At 41.3% G+C, this 25,226-nt stretch overlaps 1 protein-coding gene across 6 annotated transcripts in view; it reads left to right on the plus strand.

Annotated features, from left to right (window-relative positions):
- Positions 1 to 1,248: 1,248 nt before the first annotated feature.
- Positions 1,249 to 25,226, plus strand: part of ATP13A5 (ATPase 13A5) — a 129,948-nt gene continuing 105,970 nt past the window's right edge. For 3 of the 6 annotated variants that reach the window (XM_070072359.2, XM_070072361.2, XM_070072360.2), the window contains exons 1-6: positions 1,250 to 1,526; positions 19,640 to 19,813; positions 20,348 to 20,494; positions 20,718 to 20,788; positions 20,882 to 20,962; positions 24,290 to 24,359. In XM_070072359.2, the coding sequence (XP_069928460.2) occupies positions 1,464 to 1,526; positions 19,640 to 19,813; positions 20,348 to 20,494; positions 20,718 to 20,788; positions 20,882 to 20,962; positions 24,290 to 24,359 (606 nt within the window). In that variant the 5' untranslated portion in view covers positions 1,250 to 1,463. Of the gene's footprint in view, positions 1,527 to 8,930; positions 9,062 to 19,639; positions 19,814 to 20,347; positions 20,495 to 20,717; positions 20,789 to 20,881; positions 20,963 to 24,289; positions 24,360 to 25,226 lie in introns of those variants that run through there. The other 3 variants (XM_089330843.1, XM_051818912.3, XM_070072356.2) reach the window with 3 other exon arrangements.

Consider the following 25,226-nt stretch of genomic DNA (forward strand, 5'->3'; position numbering starts at 1 on the left):
CTCATGATCTAAAGATGGCTGCCATGCCCCAAGCATTGCATCCTCACACGCTGCTTTCAGATGGAGGAATAAAGGATAGGTTAGGAAAACAAATTCTTCCCAGGAAGCCATCTGTCCCCAGATATCATTCCCTTCTGTGTCATTGTTTAAAACTGGATAATGGATCCAGTTTGATACAAATCGTAGCTTATCCTTGGTATTTTTGCTACTCAAATTTGGTGCTATGTTAGCAGGAAGGAAAAGAGCTGAGAGATAGTGACTGCCACTCGTTTCTGAAATTAGGCTTTGCCAAAATCCAGAATTCCTTTCTTCAACTCTGACATGACAAGCTGTGACTTCTGCCTGGGCCAGAGAGCACTTTGACCTCCCTTGGTGAGAGAAGAGTCCAGGGTCATTCACTAGTCATTTTCACACGTGGAGCATTCTCCTCTGTTGTCAAAGCGGCAAGTATTTCATTCAATGTAAAGCATGGAATTAATGGACACATTTTTTGTTTTGTTTTGTTTTCAGTCACAAACAAATTAACCCCTGAATGGATCACAGTCTATGTTTTGCTGAAACATCAAATTTGCTGGTGATTATACAGGTGTAGGAATTTGCATTTTGTCTTTAATATTTAACCTTTCTAGCTCCTCCTTCCTCCAACCACTTCAATTTTTTGAAAAAATTTTATCACCTTTAGAGGAAAAATGAAAGTAATCAAATCACTGTTGCAGTTTGCTTTTTAAAAGACTCTCTTCTTGATTAGTGTTATGATTATGATGATGATGATTACTTACACATTATTGAGTGTGGTGGGTGCTAAAGTTGGCCTTTTTCAAATACCATCTTAAACTCTCAAATCAACCCTGTAATTACTGTTGACATTTTACATACTAAAAATCCAAAATTCAGATTTTAAGTGGTGTTTCCAAAGTCATCCATAGTGCAGGGATTAGAATTCAAATTTTTCTGATTCCAAATGATTCCTGCATTTTTTGAGCCTACCTCTTCCCCTTCAATTTTCATTGCCACCCTGAACATGCTCAACAATTTCCCAAAGATCACAGGACTTTATCCACCTTTCATCCAAGATTATTAGCAAAGTGTCCATACCCACTCTTCGGCTGTGACACTTATGTACAGCCTATGACAATATTTACCTTTCAGGTTCAACAACTCTCCCTCCTCCATCATTCCTTAAGTAGGGCAGCACTCACATCTAGCTCAGTAAATAAATACCAGGAAGAATAAAAGAAAAATAGCAACAGGCAGGTGGATTAACAGCCCAATCCTGCAGCTTGGGGAAGGATTTCCTCTTTTTCCTTTGTTAGTCTATTAGGTAAGGTGTGTGCCAAACAGATTTTAAAAGCACCTGAGAAAAGCAATGACAAATAGTATCTGGGCTCACAGAAGCCCAGGTGGTTTTGACATTCCTCCAAATAGCCAGGAGGGAGCCTCCCGGATCTTCGGCTCTTCGTTAGATGGAGGAGAGTCATAGGGAAGACCATCGGGCTTTGCTCAACCAAGGAGAGGAGAATGAACTGGTGAGTCTTGCCCTCTTTTCATTAGTCTTCTCAGCGCGTCTAGGGTGCGGGCAGAGGCCACTGTTTTCAGCTACATTGTGGAAGACAGACTAGCATGGATGGTGCTGGCTGTAGGACCTGGAAAATTTAAGTCTGGTTAGGCTCCTTGAGAGCCACAGGGCACAATTTCACGGTGGGGGTCCCTGTGGGGGCTGAGAAAATGGTGTCCTTGAGTGGTAGAGTTCGTGCCATTGTCATACATAGTGGGTTGCATGCGAAGCTTCCTCAGACAGTGTGCAGAGGCAGGAGGTGGACGCCGGCACGCATGATGCACACTGAAGCATCTCCCTCTTATCAGTGGTCTTGCCGTTGATGGGGCAAGCTCTGGGGACAACAGACTCTTTGCTGATGCCCACGATCCTGGGATGACTGCATAACCTGTGCTCTGGCTGCTTTTTACTAACACCCGACAGATTGTAAGCACCAGGTATTGAAGAGGAAGGAGGAGAGGACAGCCTGGAATTTTACCATATATTAAAAAAGTAATTCATCTCCAATTCTTTCTTCCCATCACCCCTTCTACCAAGTGCGTACACATGTTGAAAAGTAATCATTAAAAATTTGAAAAGTCTGCAATGTCTGATTGGTGCCAGCAAGTTTACATTTATGATTTTATTTAATCCTCACGACTCAGTGATGGAGAAACTAATCCTATTTCATAGAAAAGGAATTTGAGACCAGGGTGGTTAAGTAACTAGCCCAAGGTTATTAGCCTGCCAGGGACAAGCTGGGAATCCAGCCCACTCCTTAGCTGCTGTCCACAGGACAACACTGTCTGGTTAGGCGAAGAGAGAAGGAGACAAACATGGAAGACCAGAGGGAGGGTCCCATGGTAGGAGAGGGGAAGAACCCAGAGGATGTGTCTCCTGTATCAGCAGGGTATCAATTTCCTGCCTGGCCTCCCCAGCTCCTTGTGAGAGCTGCGGGAAATTCATATGCACTCTCCACCTGCTCTCACTTAATTAATCTATAGGAAAGGAAGTGATTTTTATTTATACCTGACCCGTCCAATAAAGCAGCCACAGGTCACATGTAGTTTTGAGAAGTAGCTGTATCCAAATCAAGATTTGCTATCTGGGTAAAATACCTTAATTTAAAACATGGAAAAATTAATAGTGTTCATGTTGGTTACACATTGAGATGACAGTATTTTCTATTTGTCTTGGGTTGAATAAAAGCTTTGATGAAGATTCAGTGTTACTTTTTACTTCTTTAAAATAACTGCATGGGAATTTAAAATTACAAACATGGTTCACATTTGTGGCCTGCTTTAATGCACCCTACTAACCTCAGTGACGGTGCAGTGCTTTAACATCTTCGGACTGAAGAGACTCAGAGAATGAAAGCCTATTTACTCTCTTGCATTCACTGCTGTCCACATCTGTGCCAGTTCTCATGTTTTCCAATACATAGGTGAGTGTTCATGAAAAACTTACGTGGATATATATTCTTGTCTAATGAGGTATTGTATCTGTAAAGCTCAGAGCCTGTGTTCCTGCCACCCACATGAGAGACCTGGATTGCATTCCTGTCCTGGCTTGGATTCAACTTTAGCTACCTTGGGCATTTTGGCCGTAAGCCAATAGATGAGAGCTCTGTTTCTTAAATAAATAAAGAATTTCACCCAATTATAACAATAAAAAAGATCTTTAGAGTTTTTAGAGAAATAAGAAATCTGGATTTTTATGTGAAGTAGCCTAACAATAAATTTTGGAAAAAAAACCTTTTTTTTTTAAGAAGCATCAGTGGGGTGAAATTTGTACAGGGCTGAGTCCAGCCTCCAGGACTGCCAGGCCTCTCCCACTTACTCTTCCGTTCCTGAAGCTTCCCCACAGCCCAACCTGACTTCGCTTGCATTCATCACTTCAAGTGAACAATCTGTAGTGACTGGGCTAGAGGATAAGGTGTAAGTGAGACACTGTTGGGACAAATAAAAAATAACTTCAATCGAACATCCAGAAAGAACCTAAGCTGGTGGGAAAGGACTGTGAATTACTCAAGTCAGTGTTATCTTGCCCAGGGTTGGCACCTCTATAAAGCACTGCATTAGCTTGGAGAACTGGACTCAAGTGACGTCCTCAGCCCCAGGGTTGGGCTTACCTCCTAGTGCTCACTGTGCTGGGTGCTCAGCTAGGTGCTTGGTGGACAGCATGTCATTCCAGCAGAGTTGGGCTTCAGTGGAAGTTCTGCTGCTAACCAGAAGAGCTTTCTGGACTTTGCTGGTTGCCAAGCACAAACCGCTTACTCGGAGTCACAGATTTCTGTGAGGGTCACAGATGAAGAGTGGGAAATGCTATGAAAACTACTAGGTTCATCTGCTTTGTTCTTAATGTCAATTGAAAAGTTCAGGAACATGCACAAAGTGTAATGGGCGAAACTGATGCTGAGTGTATTTCTCCTGGCTTCATTTAAACTTCAGGAATGATGATCGCTTGAGGCCCATGATTAAAATCAATAATATATGAAGAGTCAGTAAGAGAAATCAGGAATTTTGAGCATTTAGGTTATTTTACACAATGTCATATACTTATTACTCTCTTTGAAAGAATTACACCCACCCCCACAAAAAAAAAACACACACACACTCAAAGGAATAAATTGAAAAGTGAAACTTGAAATTTAAATTAAAACTCTCCAGTCGATCTTTATATGAACAGCTTGCATGAGGGCAAGCTTATCAATCTTCAACTAATACTTGCTGGGAGGGAGAGATAACATTATATGGGTGACAGAATCAAGATTCAAAATTTTCTCTAGACTAGCTTGTAGGGGAGAAATTGGCAAGTTGCAGTGAGACAGACCTCACCACTGAGTTTTTGTTTCAAACTGTCAAAACACAAGGGGACATGGGCTCGGTGGCTGCGCATGAAAAAAACAATTGAAGTACTTGATTTGATTACAGCTGAGCTGTGATTGTCAGTGTGATGTAGCTATAAAGAGTTAGTCTTGGGGGCTAGTGCTATGACACAGTAGGTTAATCTTCTGCTTGCAGTGCTGGTTCTAGTCTTGGCTGCACCTCTTCCAATCCAGCTGTCTGCTATGGCCTGGGAAAGCAGTAGAAGATGGCCCAAGCACTTGGGCCCCTGTGTTCACGTGGGAGACCCGGAGGAAACTCCTGGCTCCTGGCTTTGGACCAGCTCAGCTCCAGCCATAGTGGCTCTCAAAAAAATAAATACATCTGAAAAAAAAAAAAAAAAGAATGAGTCCTCGGATGCTTTAATAGAAGTCTGTCTTCTATTCTGAAGAATGGACAAAATAACAATAGCTGTGCATAGTCTGTATGTCTTAGAAAATTCCTAGGGAGTTCTATTTAATTCTAAGACTTAAACTTGCAGGGAAAGTTCAAGAAGTAGAATGTATTTGGAAGGATATCTGTATATCACAAATCAGATTGTTTAAAATAAACTGGGACAATTTCCAAAAGAACACTAGTGGTGGCTATGTCTTCCAATAGCTGAGTAACTGATGTGAAGGAAAAACAGAACCTTGTAGGCTCCAGCTTGGTTTGTTCTCCTTGTAGAAGGACTGTCTAACTACCTAATGTGAGGGGTACCTAATACAGAACCCCACCAAGGACCTTGCCCGTGTATAGTCCCCTCCAGTTGGGTGTAGGCAGAGTCTATAAACAAGGTAACTACAACTCCTACGATTACGTTATGTCATGGCAACAAGGACTTTAGCAGAGTAGTCAACATGTTTTCAGCTGAGTCCATCAAAAGGGAAACTTGGTGGACCTGACCTAAGCCAATGAGCTCCTTCCTTCCTTCCTTCCTTCCTTCCTTCCTTCCTTCCTTTCTTTCTTTCTTTCTTTCTTTCTTTCTTTCTTTCTTTCTTTCTTTCTTTCTTTCTTTCTTTCTTTCTTTCTTTCTTTCTTTCTTTCTTTCTTTCTGTAAATATTTATTTACTTGAAAGGTAAAATAGCAGAAAGAGATAGGCAGATTTTTTTTTTTCATCTGCCAGTTCACTCCCAAAATGATCACAACTGCCAGGGCTGGACCAAGTCTCGGCAAGGCCAAAGTCAGGAGTTTCATCTTGATCTCCCATATGAGTCTCCAAGCACTTGGGTCATACTTCACTGCTTTCCCAGGCCACCAGCAGGGAGTGGATTGGAAGTGGAACAGCTGGGACTTGAACCAGTGCCCATATGCAGCATTGCAGCTGGTGGCTTAACCCACAGTATCACAGAGCTGGCCCCAGACAAGTTCTTGAAAGAGATTGATCCTTTCGTGAAGCTGTAAAATTTTAGAGCTTGAGGAAGTTCTCTGTAGCACTTTAGAAGACGAAAGGTGCCGTGTGGCAAGGAACTCTGAATGGTCTCTAAAAACTGCGAGAAGCTTCCAGCCAACAACCAGCAAGAGAATGGGGGCCTCAGTTTTACAACTGTAAGGAACTGAATCCTGCTGACAACATGTGGGCCTGAGAGGGGTCCCCAGACTCCAGAAGGAACAGCTCACAAGACACTTGGGTTTCAGCTGTGAGTTGCTGAGCTGGGATCACAGCCTACCGGACTCCCAACCATGGAAACAGCAAGATGAGGAATGTGTGTTGCTTTAAGCCACTCAGTGTGTTGGGTAGCAATACCAAATGCATCCACTCTGACAGGCAAGAAAATGTCAACCTGTGGGGTCATGAAAAGCCTGTGTTAAGCAGAGAGTAGATGCTTCTGTGCAAAGAATGATGTACAGCTAATTTTTCCTAAAGAGGAATGTGAACCAAATGTTTTCTGAAAAATCCCTCCTGATTAGCAATGCTCTTATTCCACAAATGACCTTTCACAGAACATTCCATGGTGTCCCTTAATTTATAGAAAATTCTGGCTCCGGACATTTTTCCTGCTAAACAGTCCAGGAATCATCTCTCAACCTTTTGATGCAGCGCCAAACAAGGCCTGTAGTCACACTTGTGCTTGCAGGAAGATCACGTATGACACTTTTGTCGTAGCAGCAGTACACATTATGGGAACAGCTGTAGCTGAGCATGAACTATGAGTATGTTTATCTCTTCAGTGTTATGTTTTGATTTCCATTGTTAGGGAGTGAAGGAAATTTCTTGCTGTCTATTAATTTTAGTATTTATTTCCAAATGTTTTCATCTACTTGAAAGGGAAAACAATGTGGGGAGGGTGGGCAGAGACACAGAGAGAGAGAGATTGAGAAGGGAGAGATTTCCATCTGCCGATTGACTCCCCAAATGCTTAAAACAGCCAGGGCTGGGCCAAGGCAGGAACTCAGTCTGTGTCCCCTACATGGGTGATGGGTGGCAGGTTCCCAAACTCTTGAGCTTTTGTCTACTGCCTTCTAAGATGCACAGACAGGAAACAGGATTGGAAGCAGGTTAGTTGGAACCTGAACTGACATTCCACCACGCACTCCGATAAGGGAGGTGTGGGCTTATTCTGTGTGCCACAGTGCCTACCTCTCTTTTTCAATTTTTTTAAAATAACTTGTTTATTTGAGAAGGGAATTAAACACAAGTAGTCCAGTGTGGGAAACAGGTTTCTTAACCACTTGACTAACTACCTGCTCTCTGACTAAACACCTGCTCCCTAAAAACACCTGCTTCTTTTTTCAAAAAAAAAAAAAAGGAGTACTCTTTTTTTAAGTCAGAGTTACAGAGAGGAAGAGGGAGAGAGGCAGAGTCAAAGAGAGAGAAAGAGAGGGAGAGAGAGAGAGGTTGGTTCAGTTCCCAAATTACCACAATGGCAAGGGCTGTTCCAGTCTGAGGCCAGGAGCCAGAAAATTCGTCTAGGTCTCCCATGTAGGTGCAGGGGCCCAAGGACTTGATGCTTTTCCAGGCCCATTAGCAGAGAGCTGGATCAGAAGTGGAGCAGCCGAGACTCAAACTGGTGCCCATCTGGGATGCTGGTACTGCAGGAAGTAGCTTTAACTGCTGTGTCCAAATATCAGCTTCTTACAGAAGGAATTTGACCTACTCAATGATTATTATGAACATATCCAAGACTCGGTTTCTTTTATCTTCAAATAATAATTAATACATATTAATAATAATATTTATTTTAATAAATAATGTTTATTTCATGGGGCTGGGGTGAGAAATAAATGACAATTAAGTGTTTGAGAAAGGTTAGTTCTCATTGTCAGTCATAGACAGATGAGAAAGTGATTTAAAATATCTAATTCCTGCACAAGGGGGTAGTCCATGGCATGGATGTGGAGCATAAAGTGTAGAATTATGATTAACAATGCTTGGCAATTAGTGATAACTTATGCAAATCACTGCTTGTGGTCAAACCAAACTGGTATTAGAGGGGTTGAGGCATAAAGACCATAATAAATGATTCATTAACTAGGGACCACATTATCCTAGTATTAAAGACAAGAACCTTGACACATTGAGGGAGGTAGAGATAAGAGAGTAGAGGATTAAGAATGTCCCCCCAACTGCATGTAAAAGAACAACATTTGGCATGTCCAGACAGAGACAACAAAGGATTGACTGTTAATAATGAGGAGATGCTTGGTGCTATGATTGTTGCTTTAAAAAAAAGGCAGATAAAACACAGTGAATTCTAGCCTTTTAAAAGGACACAGATATGATCTCCTGGGCCATGATTCAAGAGACTAAATGTTTGAGGCCTACACAGAAAAAGCTATCCTGTTCAAAGGCTTTTGGAACATTCTTGCCCATGAATAGTCTAACACATCACAGTTGAAAAAACAAAAACTGGGGCCAGCACTATGGCATAGTAGGCTAAACCTCCCATATGGATGCTGGTTTGTGTCCCAGCAGCGTCACTTTTGATCCAACTCTCTGCTTTGGCCTGGGAAAGCAGTGGAAGATGGCTCAAGTGCTGCTTGGGCCCTGACCTATGTGGGAGACCCAAAAGAAGCTCCTGGCTCCTGGTTTCAGATGGGCCCAACTCTGGCCATTGCAGCCATTTGGGGAGTTATTCAGCAGACAGAATATGTTTCTCTCTTTCTCTCTCCCTCTCTGCGTAACTCTACCTCTCAAATAAATGAACAAAATAATAATAATAAAAAGAAAGAACTGAGCTTACCATTATAGCAGGCAATTGTTGCAAAGAATGGGAGTTATTTTTGCTATACCTTGGTGGAATAAATGCATTTGTAACTGTGTTGTATGAATCCTGTTTGGAGTAAGTAACAGTGTTATGAACTGTAACTGAAAGTATCCATTCCAAAGGATTTGAATTGCACATTCCTATGTCTGAACATGTCAGATACTCAATAGACAGCCTAGGTGGCTGAACTCACAGTAAGTGTAAGAATCAACAATTTACAGACATGGAAAACCAATTTGCTCACAAGACCATCTTGCAGGCATGGGAGCACTCCAGATGCAATGAAAATTCAGGAATAAAATTTGGAAGAGAACACAGAGGATGGTTCCATGAGACGGAGAAGATCCCACCCAAGGAGAACTTGGGGAAGAAGCCATGTTTAGAGGAGGTGGCCACTCTCCATCTTCTTTCCTGGGGAATTTGAACAATTCACCTTCCATCTCTGATGGAATGTGTAAGTGCTCCCTAAAAAGAAAATAAGGGAAAATAATTTAAAAAGTTCCTTTTAGCAGCTGGCACTCCAGGCATGTTCCACTCGGCCATCCATTGTTAAGTGAGGAAATCGAGGCTCAGATAAGACACATTTCCAAGATCACAGTACACAATCAACAGTTTTATATTACAGCGTTTCCCTTCCGGAGGAGTGACGAATGAGCATGCTGGTTGTGTGCATTTGTGTGTGCTCACGTTCTGAGCTACCACAGCTACCTGATCTTTGAATCAATTTGGTGCTTATCCTAACGCCTTCTCTGCAGGTTCACATACTACAAGGCTGAGCAGTTTTCCTTTTGGCCTCTATTCGACTTCCCTTTTGACAACATGTGCTCTTTTGGAAAAGCAAAAGCTCCACTTAAGCCATTGGATCAATCACTTTGAGAAATACAACTGTGGTGTTGGCAAGTAACACTTAGTTCTGCATATTGCCTGTGGTCAAATCATTTTACAGTGAATCCAATGGGATTAGCCACTTTTAATCCGTGGAAATGCTGTTGAATCACATATTACCCAAGATAGTATCAACTCAACACAACTTGAGTGCTTAAAGTATTTCAGGAACTGTGCTAAATGTTTTATATGCATTCTCTTCTTAGTTTCTCACAAAGACCCTAGCAGATAGTTATCACACTGACTTATGGAGGAAGAAATGGAGCATTAGAGGAAGGGGATTGCCCAAAGTCATGTGTCTGGTTAAACAGTGGAGGTTTGATTTGAACTTGGTTTCCTGATACTTTTACCTGCTGCCTAAACTACTGTTCATTGCAACAAGCCATATTTTTCATATGAGAAGTCTAAACTTCAGTAAATTTAAGTGATAGCTGGTAAGTGATAAGCAAGGAACAAAAGTGGGTATCTCTGGAAGGCAATGAGTGAGGTCTAAAATAACAGATGGTCTGGTGCCATCTGACACATAGATCAAGAACCTGGATCTAGGTTGTGAATTTAGTAGTAACCTGTGTCAAAAAGTTCCTTTTCCAGGCCTCTTCCTTGGTATTCTGGGCCTAGGAAAACAAACACACATGAGGGCCATGGTCTCTCTCTTGGCATGTGGAATAGAGAATTTTAGTTTGAAATAAAAAAGCAAAGGAACTATGTGGAGAGAAAACAAATTAAATTCCATGAAGGTGAGCATATCCTCTGTGCTATTCAACTCAGCAAATAGATGGCAGATCTGGGTTTCTGGTCTCCTGGAACACAGCTTGCTTCCATTACCAACTTTGCCTCAGTGTAATGCAACTCAAAACTGAAAAAGGCACCTCCTTTCTCCTGTTACAAATCACCTGCTAACACTGACTGAGCTTCCTTTTTGCTCAACCTTACACTTCTCATTTAATCGTCACAGTTTTCTGTTAAAATTCCTCTTAGTACAGCTATGGAAACTGAGAAAAGTCAAATACTGAGGTCACTTAAGGAACAGATTGCAAACTCACATTGTCACAAGGGACCCTGCATAACTGGTTTGAGTCTGACACCCTGATCCTATTTCTTTTGTGTTTACATTCACAACACTTCTGGATTATTTTTATTTTCTACATTTATTTTCCTGTATGGAACAAATATGGCTCCTAGCTCCCCCATCTACTCTGCATTTCTTGGTGGATTTTACTGGGATGTAGAAATGTTTGGGAGAAATCTGGGTATCTCTGCCTGCCTCAGAATAAGAAGCATTTAGAAAAATCAAGTTATATGTGAAATTAACTGGTCAAGATGGAAATACCTGCTATGGCAAACTTTAGTCACATAAATATTGACAACCTGATTGAGAGTATTTGATGTACAGAATGCAGGATAAAACAATGGTTTCTTAATCAGATTCTCAAATCAAATTCCCAGACCACATGCCTCTGAGAAATGATATTTAAAAAAAAAAAACCTGAGAAATAATCTATAAGAGAATTTTACCAAGGTTTAGGAGGCCCATTTATCAAAGAAGCGAAAACATTGCTGCTATTCATTGTTGCTCAAAGAACCACACATTTCTGAATTTCTCTGACATTTACGTTTGTTTCCTTCCCTTCCTTTTCTCTGTCATCTATGACTCTTTCATTCTAGGTGGGGGGTGGGGTGGTATCTGTTAACACTTTGATAATGAAGTTTTCTCTACCATAATCCATGTCTCTCAGAATTTTCTTCCCTTGGTAGTGTTTTTTTGTTTTTTGTTTTGTTTTGTTTTTTTTTGTTTGTTTGTTTTTTTTGACAGGCAGAGTTAGACAGTGAAAGAGAAAGCCAGAGAGAAATGTCTTCCTTTTTCTGTTGGTTCACCCCCCAAATGGCTGAAGCAGGAGCCAGGTGCTTCCTCCTGGTCTCCCATATGGGTGCAGGGCCCAAGCACTTGGGCCATCCTCCACTGCCTTCCCAGGCCACAGCAGAGAGCTGGACTGGAAGAGGAGCAACCGGGACAGAATCCAGCACCCCACCTTGGATTAGAACCCGGAGGGCCGGCGCCACAAGCAGAGGATTAGTCTAGTGAGCCGTGGCGCCAGCTGCCCTTGGTAGGTTTTGTATCAGGGCTATGATTTCACCTGTACTTTAAAGGAAGTCAGCTCTCACCAATCAGCCATCTCAGGGGGCAGCCAGAGCCTTCCCGGGGCAGTAAACCTCCCAGTTCTCCTGGAAACCTCTTTGTTGACTCTGATCTTTTATGTACTCACATGTTTGCTACTCCATTTAAGTAATTAAAGTACTTTCCACCAAAATTCATTCTTTTATTTATTTTCACTTTGTTTGAAAGGCAGAGACAAAGAGAGATCCTCCATCCACAGGCTCATTACCCAAATGCCTGCAACAACCAGTGCTGGGCCAGGTCAAAGCCAGAACACAGAACTTCATCCATGTCTCCTACATGGGTGGCATGGATTTAAGTACTTGAGCCATTACTTGCTACCTCCCAGGGTGCACATTAGCAGGAAGCTGAACCCACAACAGAGGAGCTGGAACTTAAATCAGGCACTTTGCTTTAGAATATGGGGGTCCCAAGCTACGACTTACCTCCTGAACCCAACAGCTGCCCAATATTTCCTTCTTTTGCCTCGTTCCCTCATTGTCTGGTGAAGACTTCCAGTATAGTATCGATGCTTTTTATTGTGATTATTGATGATCTTGTTTTGCTGTGACTTCAGGGAGAAAATGGTAAATATTTCATCATTAACCATGATGTGAGCTGAAGGATGCACCATGTATTCCCAGTTTTCTGAGATTTCTAAAATCATGTATTAGTTTTAATTCTATCATTCCTTTTCTTTAACTATTAAGATGACCTTCTGATTTTCCCCTGAATATTAAGATGGCAAAATACGTTGATTTATTTTCCAATCCTTGCAATCTAAGACTATTTGCAATGATGTGTTGCCCACTTAATATATCATTGATTTGTTTCAACACTATATTTTAGGATTATTCCATCTGTGTTCATGACATCTTAGGCTGCAATCTTCCTTTCTTGCATTTTTCTTACCAGATCACAAACAAGTGGGGAGCATTTCTACTTCCTCTGCTTGTGAAAAGCTGTGGTGTTCTTTCTACCTTAAATAATATTTGAAGAATTCACAAGCCATCTGGGCTTAAAAGTTGATTTGCAGGGAAGTTTTCTATTGAATATTTTCTTTAATAACTGTAAAATACTTATATATATTTATGAGTTCATCAACTTTATCAATCTTTTCAGAGTACCGATTTGACTTTGTTCATTTTATTTAACATTCTATTTTATTCATTTCTGCACTCACTTTTATAATTCTCATCCTTAGACTTTTTGTTGGGTTTAATTTTATTTTCTTTCTGTAAATTTTTGCACTAGAAACTCACTTTATTGATTTTAAACCTTTTTTATTCTAGAATATACATCTGAAGCTATAAATTTTCCTCTAAGCATTACCATAACTACATCCCACAAATTTTGGCTCCTGAATTTTCATTTCTATTCAGTTAAAAGTACTTGGTAATGTCCATTGTAATTTCCCATTCAATTTACATGTGTTATTTAGAAATATATTCTTTAACTTACAAATATTTGTTTTTTTTTAAAGATTTATTTATTTACTTGAAAGTCAGAGTTACACACAGAGAGAAGGAGAAGCAGAGGGAGAGACTTCTTCTATCCCTTGGTTCACTCCCCAATTGGCCACAATGGCCAGAGCTGTGCCAATCTGAAGCCAGGAGCCAGGAGCTTCTTCTGGGTTTCCATGTGGGTGCTAGGGCCCAAGGACTTGGGCCATCTTCCACTGATTTCCCAGGCCATAACAGAGAGCTGGATTGGAAGTGGACCAGCCAGGACTTGAACCGGTGTATATATGGGATGTTGGCACTGCATGCGATGGCTTTACCCACTATGCCACAGTGCCGGCCTCTCTAGTTGTTCTTAATTTCTATCTACTTTAATTAGAATGTCATCATATTTTGTGTTTGAGAATATTTAGACAAATCATTTTGTGTGTACTTGTAAAAAACTTGAACTCTGTAATTGTTGACAGCAATTTTCTTTTTTTTTTTTAAAGATTCATTTATTTATTTGAAATCCACAGTTAGAGAGGGAGAGAGGAAGACACACACACACACAAAGATAGAGAGAGAGAGATCAACCTTTCATCTGCTGATTCACACCTCAAGTGGCTCCTATGGCCAGGAAAGCACCAGGCCAAAGCCAGGAGCCAGAAACTGCTTCCAGGTCTCCCACATAGATGCAGGAACCCATGCACTTGGACCATCTTTTGCTGCTTTCCCAGGTGCATTATCAGGGCATTGTATTGGAAGTGGAGCATCTGGGAGCATCTGGGACATGAACAAGCATCTATATGGGATGCTGGCATTACAGGTGACCTGCTATGTCACTGTATTTTTCAGTTATCTGATTTAACCAATGGATTCATTTAAACTTTTGATATTCCTACTTGTTTGTCTGTTTGTTTCATCATTTCATGAGAGGGGTGTGTTAAAGTCTCCAATGACAAGAACAGATTAAAATTCTATCAACTTTGCTTAAAATTTGAAACTATGCTTTTAGGGTCATACAAATTTACAATTGTTATGTCTTCCTGTTTAATTAACATTTTTGTGTAGAAATGTCCTCCTTTTTCCTCTCATTGTATGTCTTTCCTTAAATATACTTAAAAGTATATTTTTTAAGGGAAAGATTTTATTGGGGGAAACCTGACAGACCGGAGGAAGGGGCAAAGAAGAAAAAGAAGCAGAAGGAGAATGTAAGAGAGACAGAGAGAGAGACAGAGGTCAGGAGACAGAGAGGAAGAGAGAGAGAGAGAGAGAGAGAGAGAGAGAGAGAGAGGTGTTCAGAAGCAGGTCCTTTTAAAACTTTGCGGGAGGGCGGGTAGGGACGCAGGGGCAGTGAATCCCATTAGGATGGGGGTGGAGCTTGACATGGGTGGTTGGGCCATGTGGCCACTTGGCTTTCAGCAATGGCAGTGGGGGCTAGAGCCTGGGATGGCGTCAGGGTGTAGATCTCGCCATAAATAAGACTGTGCCATGTTACTAACATTCCCCCCTTTTGTTTTTTATAAAGCAGGAGTTGCATGGGATTACATTAGTCCCAAAAGTCCAGGAGGGGTAGAGGGACAATGATCTGTCTTTAGAGCTACTTCCTGTTGACATGGGGCGATATCTCAAGCCGCTGTCCCCTGGATGGGGAGCTGAGTTTATCCCTGTAGCAGCATTTGGTTGACCATCTGATTGTTAAAAGCATATTTTGTATGATACTAATATAGCTATTGCCTCTTTTTTTAAAGGTTTATTTATTTAGTTGAAAGTCAGAGTTAGAGAAAGAGGGAGAGACAGGGAAAGAGAGACATCTTCCGTCCTCTGGTTCACTCCCCAGATGGCCCCAATGGGCGGCCAAAGCTGGGAGACTGGAGCTTCATCTGGTCTCCCAAGTAAGAGACCCATGGGCTATCTTTCTATTGCTTTTCTTGGGCTATTAACTGGGACATGAAATGGTGCCCATGTGGGGTTTCATCATGGCAGGAGGAGGCTTTACCTGCTATGCTACAATGCCAGCCCAGCAGCTTTCTGTTTTAATGTTTGTGTGCAGCATATCCCCCTTAATCTATTTGCTTCTTTATAAAGTGTTTTTGCTGCAGACAGCATATGCTTTATCATCATCCAGTCTAACAATCTTTGCTTTCTTTTTTATATATTTATTTATTTATTTACTTATTTATTTGAAAGGCAGAGTTACAGAGAAGCAGAGGCGGGGTGGGGGAGAGGGAGAGAGAGAGAGAGAGAGGTCTTCCATCCGCTGGTTCACTCCCCAGATGGCCACAAAGGCCAGAGCTGTGCTGATCCAAAGCCAGGAGCCAGGAGCCTCTTTTGGGTCTCCCATATGGGTACAGAGGGGCCCAAGGGCTTGGGCCACTTCCACTGCTTTCCCAGGCCATAGCAGAGAGCTGGATCAGAAGAGGAGCAACCGGGACTAGACCTGGCACCCACATGGGATGCTGGAACTTCAGGCCAGGACTCTAACCCACTGTACCACACCGCCAGCCCCCAATCTTTGCTTTCAAAAGTATTAAAGTGGGGCTGGTGCCACGGCTCACTTGGCTAATCCTCCACCTGCGGCACCGGCATCCCATATGGGTGCTGGGTTCTAGTCCTGGTTGCTCCTCTTCCAGTCCAGCTCTCTGCTGAGGCCTGGGAGGGCAGTGGAGGATGGCCCAAGTTCTTGGGCCCCTTCACCCTCATGGGTGAGCAGGAAGAAGCACCTGGCTCCTGGCTTTGGATCAGCGCAGCACCAGTTGTAGCAGCCATTTGGTGGGTGAACCAACAGAAGAAGACCTTTCTCTCTGTCTCTCTCACTATCTATAACTCTACCTGTCAAATAAAAAAAAAGTATTAAGGCCATTTACATTATGTAATTACCCATATTATGGGGCTAAACAATAACATTGGTATTTGTTTTTGTTTATTCTTTCTGTTTTTTTTTTTTTTTTTTTTTTTTTTTTTGTACTTTTCTTCAATTAACCTTCTACCATAGGCTTCCCCAGGTTTCTATGTTGGCCAGGTATTTTTGCATTTAATGGCTCCTCCAGAGCCCATTGTTCTGATGTTTCACAGCGTACTGCCCTATTAGCTATTGTTTGGTTCTCTCGGTGATTTTACTATTCCAGATAATGCTGCACTGAACATCTTATATTCATCACTTTCTCCTCATGTATTATTTCATTAGAGTGTATTTCCAAGTAAGAAATGACTGATTTAAGGGGTAAAAACATCTTTCAAATTCTTGATACAATTTGTTACATTGCATTTCCCCAAAGAATTATTTCAATTCACAAGATTAATAGCAATCCCTACCTGTAGAGATTTCATGGCAGTCTTGCCTGCATCGTGACTGCCATTTTTAACACCATCAAAAACTGTGTATAAAAGAGAACTGAAAGTCTACCAGCATTATGATCACCAGTGCCACTGCTGTGCGTACACACACAACAAAGAGAAGGCTGTTTACGAATAAGCTCATTTCACATACAAGCTGAACTAAAATTCCAAATTGCTTTGCTTCTATTTTGCACATACTTGGGCTCTAGCAATAATTCCTCATAAATGACTCTTAGGAAAGAATATATCTATGACATAATATGTGAAGTAACATATACATTTTATTTCAATTTAATAAAGCTGTAACTCACTGATACAATCAAAACAGGTTTATAGAATCAGAGGGAACATGAGGAAAAGAGGTCCAATTGAAAATATGCCTAAAAAACAGAGTGAAGGCATATTTCTTTGGTACATTTGGAGCTTTTCATAAGTAATCTCAAGAGTGGCGGCAACACTGAATGAGGAGGAAGTTTCCCCTGGAGGGTGATAGTCTTGAGGCGCAGAGGAAGGAATTCTTATACTGCTTCTCATTTTGTGGAGGGGAAAATCAGGCTGCTGCAGAGAAATGATTTACTTAAGGTCACATGGTTGACATAGAGCAGAGCAGTGACTGAAACTTAACTCTTCTGCTATTTACCCAGGACCTGTCCCCCACATTTAAGACTTACTTTCAACAGCTCAGATATGAAATTAAAATAGTTAAATTGTTAATTTTATTAAATTAAAATTATATTTTATTAAATTAATAAAATTAAAATATAAATATACAACAATAATATTATTATTATATTATATTTATGTTATAATCTTGATCTCTTACGGAGGTATGACAAAAGCTAATGAAAATGACTACTTTGAAGATGAAAACTTCCAAAGAGTTAGGCCAAGAGAATTGTATTACAATGGCATGCTCTAAAATGTCATAATTGCATGATCAAAAGTGCTATAAAAACTTAGTAAAATGTAATTCATTAATTTATTTGAGAGACAGAGGGAAGAGAGACAGACAGAGACAGAGAGCTCCCATCTGCTGGTTAACTCCCCCAAATACCCACAACTGCTGGGCCTGGGCTGGAACAAAGCTGGAGACTTGAGAGTTCAATATAGCTCTCCCATGTGGGTAACAGGGACCCCATTACTTGAGCCACTATGGCCGTCTCCCAGAGCTTCAATTGGCAAGAGGCTGGAACTGGGAATGGAGCTGGTACTGAGCCCAGGTACCCTGGTCTAGGGTGCAGGCATCTCCACTGGGGTCTTAACTGCCGCGCTGAATCTGTACACCCCACAACCTGTTTTCTTGACACTGTAGTTTTATGATCTGGATATGGGAGTCCAGAGTCACAGAAAAAAAAAACAAACAGCAGAATCCGGGATAATAGTAAAGATGTCATTCATGACCAGCATCCCTCAGGGTCTTCAAAATACACTACAATTCAGTCTTTTAGATAAAAAAGTGATGTTATGAAATTTCCTTATAAAAGTTAAGAACAAGGAATCAGCTTCAAGTAAACAAACCTTCCTTTGGGAGGAGGGCAATTTTTTTTTCCCTAAAACCATATCTAAAGTCTTTATTCAATTTAGGAAAACTGTTAACCAAAATGCTACTAAAAGTACAAAATTTTTAGCATGCTATCCTCCAGTTAAATAAATATAAACTGTGTTTTGAGGCATGTTGTGCCCAGACATGATCTCTAAATTTACATCATCATATTTTTTAAAGATTTATTTATTTATTTGAAAGTCAGAGTTGCACAGAGAGAAGAGAGAGAGGAAGAGAGAGAGAGAATCTTCCATCCGATGGTTCACTCTCCGGTTGGCTGCAATGGCCAGAGCTGCGCTGATCGGAAGCCAGGAGCCAGAATCTTCCTCCAGGTCTCCCACGTGGGTGCAGGGGCCCAGGGACTTGGGCCATCTTCTACTGCTTCCCCAGGCCACAGCAGAGAGCGGGATTAGAAGAGGAGCAGCCAGGACTAGAACCGGCGCCCATATGGGATGCCGGCGCTTCAGGCCACAGCGCCGGCCCCCCATCATATTGTTTTGAGAAGCTGTACACTTATTCATACTTTCAGTCATTCTCAATTATGCTATTGTAAAATAAGCCTGAATGTGGATAAAGTTAGAAACAAGAGTGTGAGTCATATCCATTATAATGTTATCATTTTCTTCCAAAAATGATGTTAAAACATTTTAAATATATTATAAATTAATTAATTAATTAATTAAAATCTGGTCCAAAACATGAGATATTTTGTAAAGACCTGAGATGACTCTTTTTCTTTGTAGAAGGTTTGTTTATCTGAAAGACAGCGTTACAGAGAGAGAAGGAGACACACTCACACATGTACACAGACAGAAAGAGAGGGAGAGAGGTATCTTCCATCCCCTTCTTTACTTCCCAAATGGCTGTAATGGCCAGGGGTCTGGGGCAGGCCAGGAGCCTGTAACTAATATGAGTCTCCCACATGGGTGGCAAGGACCCAAGCACTTGGGCCATCTTCCACTGCTTTCTCAGGAGCATTGACAGGGAGCTGGCTTGAAAGTGGAGCAGCCAGGACTTGAACTGGCATCCAATGCCAGCGTAAACTGCAGCTTAGCCATCAATGCCAGCACCTTGAGGTGACTCTATGACCACACAGAAGCAAATAAGGCCATCTCTTCCTTGTGCCTCCTGTGTAATGTTTCAGTTCCTTATGCCGGTATAGTAAGAAGAATCTTTTTCTATCTTATCAGCTGAAGCAGTCAACCTGATTAAACCAGCTGAAGGTAGATTTCTCTAACATCTCTGCATCTGAGAGTTTGTGTTTCTTTTTCTTTTCTTAAAGATTTATTTATTTATTTGAAAGGGAGAGTTAACAGAGAGACAGAGGCAGAGAGAGAAAGATCTTCCATGGGCTGGTTCACTCCCAAAATGGTTGTGGCAGCTGGAGCTGGGTGGATCCAAAGCCAGGAGCCAGGAGTTTCTTTGGGTCTCCCACGTGGGTGCAGGGGCCCACGCACTTGGGCCATCTTCTACTGCTTTCCCAGGCCATAGCAGAGAGCTGGGTTGGAAGTGGAGCAGCCAGGACTTGAACAGGTGCCTATATGGGATGCTGGCACTAAAGGTGACAGGTTGACCTGCTATGCCACAGCACCAGCCCCAGTTTGTGTTTCTTGAAACAAAATGATATAGGAGAAAGAAAACTCGAGTGATCTTTGACTTACTCCCCAGGAGGTGTTTGGTTACCGTACCCAGCGTCTACAGCGAGCACTCTGCCTCCTCACATCTGTGCTGACCTGTGGGCTCCTTCAGCTGGTGTTCTACTGGAGGCCGCAATGGGGAGTATGGGCCAGCTGCCTCCAGTGCCCCTTGCAAGAAGCAGACACTGTTTTGCTGAGAACAACCGTATGTACCATGCTTACCTTTGTCAATTGTCATGATCCTGCTCTTTGCACCGCTTCTGTTAAACAGCCAGTGATTGACCAGCTTTCCAGGGAGTGGATCTTCCTTAGCTAAAGAGCTTCCCTAGGCCGAGACAGGAGATGTCCAAACTATTTCTCCACTCTGCAGTCTTTCCTTTTGACCCAGGAATGAAGGGCACTTTCTCCAATCCAGCAGCAGAAATTCCTGTCATATCAAGCTAATGAGCTGAGCTCTTAGCTATTACATGATTAGTGACAGTGTTAGGACCCAAAATATGAGGATCATCAATTCTCCTCCCCCTGCACCCTACCCCAAGTTTCTGATTCAGTAGATCTGAGATAGGACTAAGAATTTATCTTTTTGTAAGTTCTGAGATAATGCTGATTCTCTTGTTTGGAATGAAGTTTTGTCCCAAACTTTGAGAATCACTGGTCTAGTGCTTGGTAGGTAGTTGGTTGATCTGGCACCTTATTGACTAACAATTTAGAATTTCACGAACTTGTTTGCCTTTCCCAGGATGAATTTCAAAGGTATATGAGGAAGAAGGTTTTCTGCCTCTACTTATCCACACTGAAGTTTCCTATAAGCAAGAACCCAGAAGAACCCCTAGTGGCTGATCGCCACTCTGTCATAAACCAAGCTGTAATGAAGCCAGAATTAAAAGTAAGTAATTCTAAGAGTGACACTATGGCGTATTTTCAGGGAAAGAATAAAAATAAGTGTTACTGAATGAAAGGTCTCAACGCAACATTGTTGGGCTGGGAATAATGACTGTTATAAACTGAAGAAAGTAAGACCTGTGACAACCGGCATTCAACCGCATTCTCTTCTCTTGATGGGCTTTACCTTGTGAATGACACCTGTTCTATAACATTTGTGATTGCAGCTGCGATGCATTCAAGTGCAGAAACTCAGGTATGTTTGGGTCAACTTGGAGAAGAAATTTCAGAAAGTTGGGTGAGTATGACTTCTTCTTAGCACTACATCAAGACGTGGGGGAAGAACCCTGCCGTGAGCTGATATGTGGTTTCTGTCCTGACCACACCCTAGATTGTTAGAAGACAGCAACTCCTGCTATGACATCCATCATACATTTGGATTGGGCCTGACCAGTGAAGAGCAAGAAGTCAGGTAGGATTTATAATAACCCCTGAGAGCCAGCTCTGCCAGCAGAAAATGAAGTCTCCAATGGGTCATCATCAGGGCGTTGTTGGCATAACGCTTCATCAACTTGACATAATCCCAGTTCATTTATTGGCAGCAGAAAGATAGTCTAAATTATTCTCCTCTTAGGCAAACTCATTAAAAAAGACCAAAAGAGTAAAGTAATTCAATAAAACTTGATCTTTTCTCCTTGGCTTGGAGAACAGTCTTCTTTGTGTTATCTTTTTCATTCTTTCCTCAGATACTTTCAAATAACTCCGTAAACATCAGCTTCTTAATACTCCAGATCTTCAGAGAGCCAGAGAAACAATAGTGTGATTGCATTATATTGTGAACAGAGGATGAGGTTGTTTGTTCAGCTAGTTGTGTTATTCATTTTTGTGTCTGCAACACCAAGAGGAGATCCTGATTAATGGATCTACAAAGATAGTTGCAGAATAAATAAAATGCATTCATTGATTTATTAACTAAATACCTGTAATGTGCCAGGTACTTTGCAAGGAAGTAGGGATCCAAAAATAAAGATTTAATTATTGTCTAGGAGACTTAAACTGAATAGTGAGAGAGGCAAAACTAGTGTCACGCAGGAGATCGTACCTATAGATGCGTACAGATTGGGAAATGCTTACGCAGCTTAGTAATTCACAGTGATACATGGTCCCTGTTTCCTTCAATGGCTTTTAGAAATGGCAGATCCTGGTGCATCTGAAAGGGAAGCATTACAAGTCTTCCTCAGAATCTTAACAGTCATCTCTATTTTCTCACTTTTTTTAAAAAAAAGATTTATTTATTTGTTTGAAAGTCAGAGTTAGAGAGAGAGAGAGGAGAGAGGGACAGAGACAGAGAGAGATGTCCCATTTGACAATTTACTCCCCAGATGGCCACAAAGGCAGGGGCTGGGCCAGGCTGAAGCCAGGAGGCAGAAGCATCTTCCGGGTCTCCCACGCAGGAGGGACCCAAACATTTGGGCCACCTTCCACTGTTTTCCCAGGTGCATTAGTGGGGATTCTGAGCAGGATCAGAAGTGGAACAGTAGGAACATGAACTAGAGGTGGCTTTACCCTCTACACCACAATGCCCTCTCCTCTCACATTTTTTTTTTTAGAGACATTACCTGCCTAACCTTTTTGGCTGTCAGCCAGAAACACCAACTCTTAAGAAGAAATCTGGTACTTAATATACAGGTTTTGGGCTCCTTTCTTTTAGTCCTGATAATTCGGTAGGAGCAAAGATTTTTTATTGGGGTGAGAGAATGGAGGAATTCTGCATTGTTAGCTAGCAACCCTATAATTCTTACACACACTGAATATAAGAATTCCTGATTTGTTGTTTTTAAAATTTCTCTCTTCCAAAAAGACACTTATGCTTGGAAAATATTGCAAAAGGCCATAGAAATTGTATAACTATACAAGATTTCAGATGCAATGCTTAATACATGGAAATACGAAGTTTTCAAAGTCATTAAAAACACACTGGTTTAATAGCACAAAATGTTTAAATGATTGATTTGATACATTTAAGAATTCTTGTTGATAGATGTAGATATATTGTGCTAGGAAACCATTTCCGCAGCGAAGATTTCCCATCCGTGTAGCTACTTCATGTTTGTCCTTATTTATCAATTGTCAAGCTTTAATAAACACCATACATAATTAAATTTAAATCTGGTCCACACAGTGAAGAACACGACAATCTAATAAGCAAGAGAAAGAGTATCCTTTCTCAAATGTGAGGAATAGGGGAGTATTTCTAATATTTATAAACAGGCATATTTTATTCTATAGCTATGTCTATTTGGAAAGTAAAAGAGAGTAAGTAGAATACGGAGCATTTGTTTCCATTGGCAAAACATGCTATCAACCCTGTCTTTTGGATTATTGTGAGAATCAAATGAATTTTTGTAAGAACTTTGTGAATTGTAATATGTTATACAGATATGAGAGCTTCTGATTGTATTGTTTATGTGCATTACCCCTTGTGAGTAATGTATGCAAGAGATCTCCAAAAAGCTCATGGAAATATGTTTTGTTTAAAGATACGTATGAATTTTGAAATTTAGGGTCATCAAAAAAACTTATCTTTTAATTCTATTTTCTTTTTTAAAAAGATTTATTTATTTTTTGAAAGGCAGAGTGACAGAGAGTCAGAGTGAGAGAGAGAGAGACAGAGAGAGAGAGAGAGGTCTTCCATCTGCTGGTTTACTCCCCAGATGGCCTGAGATCTGAAGCCAGGAGCCAGGAGCCAGGAGCTTCTCCTGGGCTACCTATATGAGTGCAGGGGCCCAAGGACTTCGGCCACCTTCTACTGCTTTCCCAGGTCATGGCAGAGAGCAGATTGGAAGTGGAGCTGCCAGGACTTGAACCGGCGCCCATATGGGAGGCTGGCACTGCAGGTGTTGGCTATACCTGCTACACCACAGCGCTGGCCCTTACTTCTATTTTTCACAGACTTTTTGAAGTGTGCTGGTACATTTACAAGGTGATGAAGGTCATATATTACCTTTCACTTCATTTGGAGTCATTCATTTATGCATTCATTCAGTTCAGTGCTGAGAGCCTGTCCTGGGTGCTGGAGATACCAAGGTAAATCAACGTGATTTCAACATCAAGGGCAATGAAGAATACCTGACAATATGAAGAAAATATTCATTTATGTGTTTTTAGTGCCCTTAAGATATAATCAGATTTTTTTCATGATTTATTACTTTATATGAGAAGCAGAGTTACAGAGAGATTTGAGGGAGAAACAAAGAGAGGTCTTCTATCTGGTTTACTCCCCAAATGGTCGCAGTGGCTGGATCTGGGCCAATCAGAAGCCACAAGCCAGGAGCTTCTTCCAGGTCTCCTACATGGGTTCAGGGGCCCAACACTTGGGCCCTCTTCCACTGTTTTCCCAGGCCGGTAACAGGAAGCTGAACTGGAAGTGAAGCCTCCAGGACTTGAAACAGCACCCATATGAGATGCCAGTGCCACAGGTGGAGGCTTAGCCTGCTAGGCCTCAGTCAGTCAGATTATTTTTCAACAAATAACACAATATTGGTATAACTTCATTTTGATTCCTTGGGTTGTAACAAAGGCATTTTTTTAATACCAGAAAAACAACTTTATCCATCATGCTCTGACTTTCATTATAAAAGTATGTGAGTATTTTAGGAATATGTACTTACACATTATTTTTTATTTTAAGCCACAAAAATCTCTAAAGAGCATAGAAGTGAGTGGTGGTTAGTCAGGTCTGAACTCACTATCAGTGAGCTTTTAGGGGAGACACTAACGGATATTCAATCTCCTGCAGGAGATTAGTGTGTGGACCCAACACCATTGAAGTGGAAATCCAACCCATATGGAAACTGCTTGTTAAACAGGTAACTAACTCGTTTTTTTTGAAGAGTTATTATGTGTCCATTACTTTTTCCTTTAGGCACTCAGGAGAATTTTAAGGAGAACAAGAATGTTTTGATGTAAAAAAAATTTGTGTTGCAAATTTTATCTATACTTATCCTATCTATTGAGGGTAAATAAATTGAAAAAAATATTTATATACACGTTTCTTCTAGGATTTATAACTGGTCCTTTTCAACAATTAATTATTTTCAGTTGAAATCCATTTTAAAAGTTCCTTCCCAGTATGAGGGACAGATTTCTGTTTCTAAAATCTGTTTATTTGATTGGTTAGGTTTTTCAAGTTTTTCATGGTGGTTGTAGTGGTGGTGGTGCTGTGGTGTCTTAGCTCGGACTGCTATAAGTATTACAGACTGGTTTCTTTGATCAACATCTTTCTCATGGTTTTGGAGACATCCATGCTCAAGGTGTCTGCGTGCTCAGTTCCCATGGACGGTCCTCCTGCTCGCTTGCAGATCACCAGCTTCTCACTGTGTCTTCACATGAGGAACAGAGAGAACTTGTGCTGGCCTTTGTCCTCCTACAGGGATGCTAACCCCATAGTGGAGGCCCTACTCTTAGGGTCGAATCTCAACTTAATTACCTTCCAAAAGCCCCACCTCTAAGAGCATCCCAAGATGGGACAGGGCTTTGCTATAGGGATTTTGGGGAATGTATACATTGAGTCCGTAGCATGTGGGCAAGGTGTGCCTTCTGTAATTTCTGAGGATTTGCAGCATACTGCTTTTGGTCTTTTTCGAATTGCTCTATTACTTCCATTTCTTGAGAATGACGTCTCCATTTGTTAGTGGCTTTGTTTGCTATTACCTTATTTTTCTTTTGTGCTTTGA

This window comes from Oryctolagus cuniculus, chromosome 4, assembly GCF_051225735.1.
Source record: "Oryctolagus cuniculus isolate XC-2025 breed Fujian yellow rabbit chromosome 4, ASM5122573v1, whole genome shotgun sequence".
Classification (NCBI taxonomy): Eukaryota; Metazoa; Chordata; class Mammalia; order Lagomorpha; family Leporidae; genus Oryctolagus; species Oryctolagus cuniculus.